Here is a 12941-nt window from a genome sequence, read left to right on the forward strand (position 1 = left end):
TTATTATGTCAAACACCCCGTGTCCTGTGCATCCCAAGGTCCCACCCATCCATCCACCCGGTGCTAATGAAATCACTGTTGTTGATACACATGAACAGGAACCCAACAGAACCTGTGTAGGAGAGACTCCAGTTCACATTAACCTGCAGGTACAGCACAAACCAGAGAAATCAGGGTAGAGCAAACTCCTCCTTGGGTAGAAATTCTGAAAGGTCCACAAGTTTGAAATGCAGAAAAATTAGAATAACTTAGTAACAAACTACTAAACCCACCTTAAAAACCTGTCTCTGCAAACGCTGGCACCAGGTGCCTGCAGGCTGTAAACTGAGAGACTTGACTTTCTGTGTACACAAAGGCCAGAGTCAAAGTTAATTTTCACCTTTAATAAGCTCATGGTTCTTTGTTATTTAATACTCTGTAAAAAGGTATTACAGATTGATAATTATTGCAGTGACTTCTAAAGAAGATGGGCAGCCATGAGGCTGAAACTACAATGTCATATACAGTATGTAGTCAGTGATCCTACCTACTACAGCATGAAGAAAAATACTCTTTAAATAAACAACATTCAACTGAAAACATAGAAATGGAGCTTTCATTCTTACAGTATGGCTACACAGCTATATTCCAAGAATAACATTTTAAAAAATGCTAGATCTTGAAAGGCCATAGATAAAAACAGTCATGATGAAGATGAACCAGTTTTGCCCAGAAATTGCTATAATGAGCACACTGCAGAGTTTTTCAGCAAATCCTAGTTTTGCCAAGCTTCAAGAGGCAAAAGCCTGAAATGTGAAAGCTTCCAAGTTGTCTAGCTAGTCCACTTGTCTTGCTCTGCAGGCCCAGTGACCCACACTGCTCTCACACAGCGTGTCACCACAACCGTTCTCTGCCGGCTCGGATCCCATCGGGAAGGGATGGTTCAGGTCCTTACGACGCCAGGCCCAGCAAAAAGCCTCCAACAAACCCACTGGACACCACGATGTTCTGTTTGATAAACTCTGTGGACTGAGAACAAAAGCAGTATTTGTAAAGGACAGAGTTAAATGTGGCTGACATGTAGGATTTAACACTTATCACAGCTGCCTGCAAACAGGAACATTATGGAGGGAGGTGCAGGGGGAAGCAACGTGTTTAAAACCATATAAAACAAGGAGGCACCTGCTGGCACCAGTGGAGTGCAAACTGACTCTCAGCTGTTTTAACAACATATTTAAAATAGAATGAGCCTTTAAAAAGTCAAAATACAGAGGAATTGTTGTATCAATTCCATGCCAATACCACTCTTGCTTTGATAAAAACAAGAAAGATGTTTTACAATCTCCCTTGGCAAAAAAAGCATGAGAACCACCATGACTTCAATTGCAATCACATGACAAATGTTTTTTAAAAAAATACTGATTTTTGGAAGGCTAGATCACTGGAAAAGAAGTACACTTCACTCCATTATGAGCCAATTTCCTAACAACTTAATCCTAGAAAAAAACCACTTATGTGTGATGACATTGGTGTACAGTATTTAATGAAGTAACAGCAGAGACTATAACATATTGTATCAAACATTTGATACATCCTCCACTTCAAATTGGCCACTAATACACAGAAGAAAGTAATATAATGTGAGAGGACAAAAAAAACCACAAAGGAAACCCAAACCCCCCATCCTGTCCCACCCATTTCTGCAGGGCAATGGGGAAGGGCATGTCAAGCTATTTGGGATACAGAAGCCAGAAAACCATCTCTCTTGAGCTTTCAGTTCATATTCACACTAAAACTTAAGGTAATTTTTATCAACCTATGTGCAACTCCTTACAAGTTAAACCTGAGATGTCAAAACTCATGAATTACAGAGCTGCTGTTTCATTGTCTGCAGCACGTTCCCAGTCGGGATTCAGCTGTGGAGACAGAAACTCATATTGCACATATGGAATGTGAAAGTATGTAAAAACAGGCTTTCTTAAAAAAAAAAAAAGAAAGAAAAAGCCACAAAATCGATTAAATGAAAGTCTTCACAGGACAGGATGGAACAGCCCCAGTGACAGAGGATCAGTGTCAGAGCTCCCTCTTCTCAACCCAGAATGTAACTGACAGATCCTGCAGACAGATACCCTTCAAACTGTATAAAAATGAGATAAAATCTCAACTCTAGTTACAAAGTAGTTATAGCTTTTCTCCAGAAAAGTCATTCTTGACCAGCCAGGTAATTTCATTATCAGCAGTCTAAGAAGATTTGGGTTTTTTTTTTCTTTGTAGTTACCATGTTTTAACCACACCTGAAATTTCCACCCCGCTGTGACCTTGCTGGCTCTGTCACTCACCAAGAGCCTGCACGGACCAAATGGCAAAGCCAGGGGCAGCCCCCAAGCCACAGGAGCTGCAGAAATGCAGGAACTCTGTGTGTCATCCTTAAGAGTGACCAAAACAGAAAGCTAAATGAACAAAAGAGAGCAGAAGCTGACAACTTTTAACAAAATGTACAGCCAGGCTGTTTCTGATGCCCTCCAGTTTTGTAGCTGCACCTTGAGCTCAACATCACCCGCAGGGGAAGGTAAGAAAAACTGGCTGGCAAGAAACAGTTCATGACCTTAGACTTACCTCTTCAATTAGAGTGTTGATTTCAGGAGCTGCCTTATTTGCACGCTTTTTTAACTGTTTTTTTGCTTTGTTTACATCTTTTTCAACTCTCTTCCAGTCAACTTGTACATATCCACTATGACTAGCAATCTGGGAAAATTAAGGGCAGTTAGTACAGTCAAAGTTCACATTTCATGAGGCAAAATACAGTATTTAGTGCCTACAAAGTTGTTTTTATTTTTTTTTTTAATTACACATATAGGAAAAAAAATATTGTTCCAATTTCAGCAGATTCTCTGCTTCAAAATCTGATCCTTTCCCCAATAACATCAGTTCAAATCAGAACAGGCAATGGCAAAGTTCAGTAGACTCTTGTTAATTTTACCAGTTCTCTGTTCTTTAGTTATAAAAGCTTTACACTGTTTTCCCTTCAGCATTTACTGTAACTTCCAAGAAAAGTGGGTTTATAGGACAATAATGAAAAAACTGTTTCGTTTCAGCTTCCTTCAGAATCGTGGAATTCTGATTTGTGACAGAGCATCTGGGGCTAATCAAAATCGTCATTAGAAACACCAAAAGCTATTATTTTATCCTATGTGATTTAAACTGTCCCACAAAAGGTATTTGACACAAAAGAATTTTCATGCTTTCTACAAAACACAGCCACTGAGTAGAGAAATAACATGGCCTGAGTACAGCTCAAGTTCTGTCACATCAGCAAAATGGATAAATTTGGGGAGACTGGTTCATACCAATTTACACTCAGATTCCCAATAATTTAATCATGTTTAACCATCATCCCAACCCTTCTTATTTCTCTCACTAAGATTTGAACCTGGAAGAAGATAAGATGTTATGTCCCATCGATTTCCATTAGACAATTCACAGAAGAAAGACATATTTAAATGTTTAAAGGATCATAGCTTAAAAAAAAAAAATCAAAACTAAGGATTACTGCTCATTTTAACTGTTGGGACAAATAGATATAAATCACTAAATTTATAGATAAATGATTGCTATCCAAAAAACTCCTTGTAAAGAGTGAGATTTCTCAGATCCTTCTTGAGGTCACGTTTGGGAAATTCACCTCACTTACCTAACAGTGTCCTATGCAAACTGTTCAACTGGTAAATAAAAGTCACAGATTGTGAACTTTTGTGGAACAGATATTTAAATACACAATTTACTAGGTTTAGCCTAAAAAGAAATGTTTCACATCACTTACAGGCACTGAAGCTTGACTCTCACATAGTTTTTTCTACCAAATAACTGAGACCATCTAGTTTGTAATACAACAGTCACAATAATTAAGCAACATATTTCACCCCAAATTAAGGATTTTATGATCCAGGATAAAAAAATATAAAATGAAACAAGTGTCAGCCAGGTTTTGCCTGAATTCAAAACAAAGCTCCTAAAACACCATCTATGTAAGAAAGTCAACTTCTTGGTTTCATCTCTATGCAAGTTTTAAGAAAACCAATTCACTGGACAAATGCAAAATGAACTGACTATATTTCAAACTCTCTTTTACTTCACACCTCAGAACATAACAAATTAATTGACTTTGCCTGTCTATTGTAAAACCATTTATCCACATGGGCACTAGTGCTGGGCACGGACAGCTCATCAAGGACTGCAGAGCATGAAAACATGAAACCAGCTTGAAAGCTGTAATGGTGGCACATCCAGTCACTGGATGACGTATCAGAGAGAAAATAAAGAGCTGCAGATTGGGGCAATTGTTATTTTATGAATTGAACATCACCACAAGAATTTCAAAAAGGCCCAGGCAGTGAACTGGGGCCTTCTGACTCGTACAACCGAAAGCTAAATGCAGACTGCTCTGCCCAGTCCAACACAATGTAAGAAATGCTAATGTGTTTGCTGGGTTGTAAAATGCAAATGGACTTTAAAAGAGACATTTCATTAGGACTAGTTTAATTAGCTCAGTTATCCAGACAGCACAAAGATGAGGCAGAAGTTTTTAATTAAGTTCTGTTTGTAACTACTGCAGAGCAAACTTACATTTGCATCAAAACTCCAGTTTACACAATAAAAACATGACTACTTTTCTCCCTGAACTGAGTAGCAGGGATTCCAAATTCTACCTTTGAGTGTTTATACACACACCTATAAAATAAGCAACACAGGACAGTGTTTTGAATATAAATTTAATAACTGAGAAGAAAAAAAAATCCTGTACTTTAGAAGTAACAGTCAGAGCCTGTGTCATATCTACTTTGGCTGCAGCCCCACTAATTACATAATTTCATATGTAAGGGCAGAAATAATCCCACTGAAATCCAGTGCTGGAGAGACAGACTGCAATTTTAAGGCTCTAATACATCATAAAAAATATTTGCTTACAACAGTAAATTTAACTAAATTCAAATTCTTAAAAGTTTACCACTATTTTTAAAACCAGGCCCTACAGTAACAAACTAAAAATAATAATATTCCATTATTAGTTCCATACTTAGAACTAATTAAAACTAATTAAAGAGTCTTGTAGAGCCATACATATTAATTGCATATATTTGTAAAGAGGCATATGGGGGTGTAGATTTTTGGGTTATACAGAAATATCTCCCTATATGATAATGGAATAATATATATTACACTCATAGATCTCTCTCACAGCTCATTAGTAAAACTTATTTGTGTTCAAGACCTCCCAGAACTGTTGGAAAAAAACCAACACCATTTTTTCAAAAAGTCTTTTCTTTCAAAAGGTCCCTCCCAATCTGAACCATTCTGTGGTTCCATGGCCATCATCGTGGCACAGCATCCACAAATCCCTGTACAAGACAGAGCCAAGGATATCTCAGAGTTTATTTTGTTTCTTATGTTGTTTTCAAAGATTTACTTCTCCTCAGTCATAAAATAATTTAAAGAAGAATTGAGTAGAATTCATCAATGGCATATTAATGGGCTGAGGAAAAATATATCAGTGAAGTAACTGAATAAAAATATAATTATATTATTAAACAATAGTCAACACACAATAGAAAGACCTGTAATTGGTATCTTGGCTGATGAGCAAAAAGCAGTTAAACTGTTATTCAGGATACAGGGTTTTAAAAATAGAGAGCTATTAGGTGCTCATTAAGAACAATTGTCTTTAACTAATTCACTGTAACAGAACCATGTGAGTTCACACTTCCCTACTCTTCAGAATTTCACTAGACTGTGCTGTATAAACTGGAAGTTAGACAAGGAAAATCTCTCCCCTGTTATGAGAAATTCGTTACATTTTCCTTAGTATATAGTACATGGATATTGGTCTTATACCAGCATACTTGAAGAGCTACACCTATTTCAATAAAAAGGATAGTTAATTGATCAAATTAAGCTGTTGAAATATCCACCACAAAGATGTGATGACAGATCTTAATTTTGAAAAGCTATGCAAATTTCTTAAGGTCCTTTTTATTTTCTTCCTCAGACTACTTTTCATTTAACCTGTATTAAATTCTAGATAACCTACAGAAATCTGAAAAATCTTTTTTGCTTCTTGTACAAACTGACACTCAAAAATTTATTGCTTTTAGTTTTCCTACTAGATTTCTTGAGATGAAGTCATCACGCAATGAAGTGAAAATGTATTTTTTTTAATTTTAAAACCGGAATGTTTCACTGAATGGGCTTTAGCCAAGAATCCTGCCTTCTGTAGTTATTATTCCTGTGTTAGCACGTAATTACAATGCCAATATTGCAATCAGCAGTTGAAATGAGACCTATAACTTCAGAGAAGTTTACAGATAAAAAAAGGAACTTTCTAGTAATGTGCTGAAATGCTCCTCTGCCCACTCAGGGGAAGCACCGAACACGCATTCATGGAATCACAATGTGTGATCTTTAAATGAAAAAATTAAAGACTACAGAAATGTAATTACACCATAGAATTTATGACTCAGCTTTAAAATGCAAAATGTTTTGAATTAAAGGAGAGACCAAGGCATTTCCTTCATTTCCTTCCAACAGAATCTGATCTCACTTAAGATACAGGCAATTCAATCAAAATATGCAACTCATATTTCCTCTTGGATAATATTCCTTCTCGGATAAATGAGATCAGCCAAGAAATCAGACACTCAAAGGCAAGGCAAACCTACTGCACGTACAGGAAAGCTCCCAAACTTCACAGCTCAAGAAGCAAAAATCCTGCACAAGGAACGTGTTTTGAGCAATTTCTGTTCTCCTTTGTCTAAAAGGGGTGTTTTAACTTTCCAGGTTCCTGCAGTGAGCAGTACCAAGGGAGGCATCTGCAGCAAGGTCTAGGTGCCAGACTTAGAAAAGAATTATCATTAAAAGAATTATGACCAACAAAGCATGGGTAGAAAGGTTCAGATCTTCAAGTCAATGATAGGAGTGAGTACTTTAGGAACCACTGTAGATTTAATTCTTCCCTTGTAATCTAAAAACACAAATTATGGGCTAAAGAAGTCCATAATAACTGCTTTATTTGCAGGCACAACGCATTTTGCCAAAAAACTTACACCTGGGTGATTATAAACCATTTCAGATTCAACACCCTTGTAAAGTTCCTCCCGATGTTTAGGTACAATAACCAGTGATTCCCAGGAGATTGAAAAAGGCCATCAGTGCACCACGGAAAGGTGGAACAAATGCCAATGCTACAAAGTTTCAAATCAAAACTATTTCTCTTTGAATTTTTACTGTTGTTGATGCTTGCTTTTGAGTAATTCAAACAAAACACACCTTATATTTGTTGAAAACAACTCAAACCAAACAGTTCAGAGAGCACAGACTCTCTGCAGTTCATTGAGATGTTTAGCATGGGGTTTAAAACAAGAAAAACTCACACAAAACCAACCCCCAAAGCAGTAGAGAACATGACCATGAAGGAAGTGTGTGTACTTCACACAGCAGCAATCAGAGGTTCTGCCCCACCCTTCCTGATCAATGCTTGACTGCACCAGCCACTACAATCAAAAGGAGAAATAAAAGTGGGATATTCCTTTCAGAAACCCTCCAGGGTGATGGTGGAAAGAATAATATTTATATCTTTAACATTCCATCTCAAAAAAAATATTATATTGTTGAGCCTAAGTAGGCACCAATCTACTTGTTCCAGAAAAATTTGAGGAAAAAGGAGAAGCTCGCAGGTATTAAGACATGAAAAAACCTGGCATCATACAGGAGGATATGTAAAATCCTCCTCCACTTAAAGTTGTGTCACCTGATTTAAAGCTTTTTTTTTTGGAAATATGTCCTCCTCCAACCACAATATCTGATGAAAAATGCAAATGGTGATGCCAGATAACATCATTCAAACTTTTAAAGCTGAAAGCCAGCAGAGAGGAATGCAACGAGGCTGCCAGGAATCCGCCAGGCTTCAGAGGCCCAAAAGATGGAACATGGCATGGGGAGAAAAGAGAAAAACGTGGCTCACACTGGGACCAGAGCAAGCCTTCCACAAGCAACTGCCAAGGCAGCCTACTTCTTCTAAAGCTCTGAAGCAATTCTCAAAACTATTTAAATAAACACAGATTAAACTCTCCCTAACCACAGGTTTTCTGTGAGGCAGTTCCTCATATCTGACAACATTGAATAACATACAGTACCTCAGTTTCTGCACCAGTTTCTCTTGTTTTACTACAAACTATTTTACAGGACAGAGTAGATTCTGATTTTACCACTGATTCTCAGAAATGTCTCATTTCTACACAATATTCCAGCTGAAATGTAAAGTTTTGACTGATAAGACTGAAAAGATGAAGCAGATAAGAAGCCTTCCTAATTAAAAGTTACCCAACAGCTGTGTTTTTCCTATTGTTTAGTAAATAACATTTGCCAACTTATAAAGCATGAAATGCTACATACTTGAAGCAGAAGAAAGCCACCACCTACTGCAGTTGCTGCAAGCTTTCCGACTTTCTGGAACAAAAATCCCGCACACCTTAGGGGAACAAAACAAAAAACAAAAAGAACCCAGTCCAGTGAAGTTGTCTGATGAACAAATGCCACACTCCACAATTCCTGACTACAACTATTACTATTCCTTCATTTAACAAAGCATTTCACATTTTTAAATTTAAAGTTCAGATTCTTTAATACAAGCAATGTTTAATTAACAAGGTCTAAAGCAAGTCAACATGAGCAACGGTTGCTAGTTCTTGGCTGGCTGATGGCCCCTTTAAAATAAGCTTGAGATCTCCAGATCTTGCTGCTATTAATTGTAGCATGTTAATAAAGCACAATGTAATAATGTAACAGAGCCACTGTGGCTGTTGTCAAATGGAAAGTAAACATATGATACCATCATTTGTATTAACTACACAGCTCATTACTTAAATATCTTGGTAAAAAGAAGTTACATCCCTGCCACAAGAGTTAAACTTGGCGAGGCCCCTCTACTGGGACATGGCCTCAGTCTATTTTTAATGGATCAAGGCAACCAGAAAATTAGTTATCTCATTCTCAGTCTCCAAACCCTCCCACACCAAACAGAGACTGATAGCACAGAACAGCAATAGGGCAGGATGGGGCCTCTGGAGGTCACCTGGGCCAGCCACCTTCCCAAAACTGGGCCAGCTGCAGAGTCCAATCCAACCTCCAAGCCCAACCAGGCTGCCCAGGGCGAGCCTGGAATGTTTCCAAGGCTGATGGTTCCACAGCTTCCCTGGGCAACTCTGCAGGTGTCTGAACACTGGCCCACACACAGAGGGGATTTCCCCCCTGCCGCATATGAACAGTGAAATCATATTTATAAACATCAGTACACAGAGATATCTGCAGATATTGAAATATACACTTCCCAGATCACTCAATAAGCCAGTTTTTATGGATGCCAGATGAACCATTCCCTAGAAGCTTCCAAATTTACATGGATACATCTAACTTTTAAAAATAATTTTAAGGCTACAGAAGAAAGTAAGAAAATCAGGCTGAAAGCTAAATCTCCACAGCTCAAAGCTGGACTGAGTCTAAATAGACTAAAAATGAAATTGTTGTATTTAATCTTCCAACTCTTGCACAATGCCACTTTAAAAGCCACTGTGCTACCACAATGGTGCTTTTCACTGAAATTGCCTTTTTTTAGAGTACTGGAATAGACAATTACCATTCAAATACCTCTGACAAATAACAAATACCTTGACACAGCTGCTGAGGCTGTAGCCACATTTTCCAGTTTAAGTTCTCATCTTTACTGTCTAGCTTTCCCCATTAACTATTTTAGTGTAACTAAATGCTGTGGTGTCTCTCTTAACATCAGAGCAGACTGTGAATTTGATCAGAATGGCTCCAGCTGAATTTAGAGGAGAAAACTGTCTCCATTAAATGGGGCTCTTAATTAACAGTGTATTCTGCCAGCTTTTATTTTTCCTTCATTTCTTTTACCTGTAAAATACGTCTTAGCCATGATGTAGGTTTCTAAATCTTGACTAGCAAGGAAATGAGCTTTTCCATACAAATAAAAGCTATACGCAGTAATTTTCCGTTTATTCCTTGTACTTTTAGAGCTCTGACATTTTCCCAAATCCTTTCCACAGTAACTAGTACGAGTCCCCTTGGATAACTGGTGTATTACCAATATTACAAACCACTCCAGAACGATGAGTCAGAGTAATGAGTTAAGGAATTGTTCACTCATGAATAACCTTGATCAATGCTAAAGGAAATCCCGGTAGAGAGGATACATTTATCTGCCTGGAATACCCTTGGGAAGGGATTTTCTAAAGCTCTAGGACAGTTATGGAAGGGGAAGCTCCCTCACCAGCCAGTCACGCCGCCCATCACAATCTGCGTGGCCACGGAGTATTTTTCCACAATCGGTCCTGAATTCCGGCCAAACACCCGGTTCCACCAGTGGTGACGCCGCGCGTACTCCGTTAGATCCAGCACTTCGTAGGAGTCATCGTCACTGTCGTGGTCTGAAAAAGGAAAAAAGACAAAGAAAGAAAGGAGTTATTTTCTCAGTTACGTGGTAAATTAACGACCTCTGTAAAAACCCCAGACCCAGTTTACTGGCTAATCCAATGGTTTAAACTGCAGTGCACAGGCTACCCATGATCCAGCAGCTCACAGAACAAGGGATTTTGGGATGGTACGCCATAACTTTCGAGGCAAGGAGGAGGCTATAGGGAAGGTGTAATCTACAAAATCCGTGAACTGGCACTGAAAAGGTGAGCAGGAACCTGTTCAAGTGCAGGAACCAAGAGGTATGAGATGGAACTACCAGCTGGCAAGTTCAACACAAAGAAAAGCAGTATTCCTCTCCTCTCCCTCCACCTGGCCTGGCTAACCTGTGGAACAGCTCGCTGTAGGAGGCTGTACGTACCCAAAGCTGATGTGGACTCCAAATTACAACAGAGCAAATGTAAAGAGGGAAAAGAAACCAAACTAAAACAGAACAAAAACCCACCGAGGGCTGTCAGACACAAAGACAACAACCACAGCTAATGAGTTGGGCTGAAAATCATTCCAAACATCCTGAGAAGGCATCAGTACCTGCTCACCCTGTTCAGTCTGTCTGAGCTCACCCTGCAGCTGATCCCTCTCAGGCACAGGGTGCTGGGCTCTCATCTGACCTCCTACAACTCTGCTTTTATGATCATAATCAATGTGGAACATTTCTGACTTAGGAGAGAGCACACAGCCCTCCCCTGGATAGACCCAAACTTGGAAACATTGAGGACTCCCAGCCCTCAGAGGGACAAACATCCCCCTATGCCAACAAGCCCAAGAGCAGACACTTCTCTTCCTTCTACACAACAGGTAAAACAGGTGACACTGGGACTTAAGTTCCAGGTTTGCAGGACAAGTCTGTCAGTGTTTTCAAAATGGGCATCCCACAACTTCAGATTAAGTGACCCTGAACACCTCATATACTCAAAACATCAGAGGGAACAGCTGGTTTTAGATTTTTAAAGAAAAATATCTCAAAACATGTCATGTTCTGGGGACATAAATACATGAATTGGAATCCTTTGGTTAAACATATTTAAGGTGAAATGTAAGTTCAGCAATAATGGTGGGAGATTGCTCAGGAAGAGCAGCTAAAGAACTACCCAAAATTATTAAGTAAGACTGCAGATATAAGCATTTTATTAAGAATTTTGGCAGCTTTTTTAAACTGGTACTACAAGTACGGATTAAAGGTTCAAAGAGTGCAAGAAATACATATGAAAGTTTGCATTATTTCACTATATTAACACTTAAGTGTTCTTGAGTACTGAAAGATAAAGAGCAAGACCCACAGTGCTAAAAAGTTGTTATTGAATGGCCTTTCTTTCCCTGAGGTATGGAGAACAATCCGTTTAACTTCTTTAAACGGAGAAGAACATCAAAACGCTGTCACAGACGGTTAGCTATACTAATTCTGCAAATTAATACTATACTAATCAAAACGCGCACAGGTTGCGTGGAAAATAACACCGCCGGAGCATTTCTGCGCTGATCAAAAACACCCCCTGCATGCGGCACGCTGTTATGGACACTCTCCAAGCTCACCAAGCCGTGCCGGTGCCGGAAGGCGCCGCACGGCGATGCCCGGGGAGCCCCGCAGGGTGCGGGATGCGGCGGCCGTGGGGGCTCCCGGCTCCGGCCCCGCATCCCCCCGGCCCCGGGAGCGCTCGGCCGCCGCCGGAGGCCCACCGCGTCCTCCCCGAGCCCGCCTGGAAGGGGGCTGAGTAGTTAAATCCCAGGAAAGGGGATTTATCCCGCGGGATGCCGGGGGTATAGCGGGGCCGGTGCGCCACGGCCGTGAGGGGAGACATACCCACACACAGACACACACACACACATTGATGGGGGAGGCGCAGAGCCCGCGCCATCCCGCCCCCGGGACGCAGCAGCGGCGAGCGGGCTGCCCGCCACCCCCGAGAGGGAGGAAGGAAGGAAGGGAGGAAGGAAGGGCGCCCGGCGCGCCGCCTCTCGCGTGTCCCGGCGGGCCGGGGCCGGCACTGACCTGAGGCGGAGCGGGGCCGCCGCGCCGCCATGTTGGGCCGGTGCTGAGGCGGCGGCCGCTCCGCCCGCCGCGGGGCCGCCCCCTCGCGGCCGCCCCGCGCATGCGCCGCCTGCCGTCCCCCCACGGGCGAGGGTTCCCTCAGGGAGAGCCGAGGGGAGCGGGAGCGGGGGATGGAGCTCGGGGAATGTGCCGTGTTGGGAGGGACACGCGAGGATCGTCGGGTCCGGCTGCTGGCCCTGCACAGGACGGTCCCCACGGGGTCACGCCGTGTGCCTCAGAGCGTTGTCCAAATGCTCCGTGTGCTCCGTGACCACTTCCCCGGGGAGCCTGTTCCAGCGCCCAGCCACCCTCTGGGCGAAGAACCTTTTCCTTATAGCCGACATAAACGTCCCCTGACGCATCTTCAGGCCATTCCCTCGCGTCCCGTCCC

General features: G+C 41.1%; 1 protein-coding gene across 1 annotated transcript; it reads right to left on the minus strand.

Annotated features, from left to right (window-relative positions):
- Positions 1-368: 368 nt before the first annotated feature.
- On the minus strand, positions 369-12570 carry FUNDC1 (FUN14 domain containing 1). The gene is made up of 5 exons (XM_050333219.1): positions 12512-12570; positions 10319-10475; positions 8425-8500; positions 2596-2724; positions 369-1008 (listed from the first exon to the last, which is right to left on the minus strand). Exons 1-5 carry the CDS (start codon positions 12540-12542, stop codon positions 931-933), a joined length of 471 nt encoding a protein of 156 aa, XP_050189176.1. The 5' UTR covers positions 12543-12570; the 3' UTR covers positions 369-930.
- Positions 12571-12941: the final 371 nt, after the last annotated feature.

The sequence above is a fragment of the Myiozetetes cayanensis genome, unplaced genomic scaffold (genome assembly GCF_022539395.1).
Source record: "Myiozetetes cayanensis isolate MyiCay16 unplaced genomic scaffold, myiCay2020 scf5-8, whole genome shotgun sequence".
NCBI lineage: Eukaryota > Metazoa > Chordata > Aves > Passeriformes > Tyrannidae > Myiozetetes > Myiozetetes cayanensis.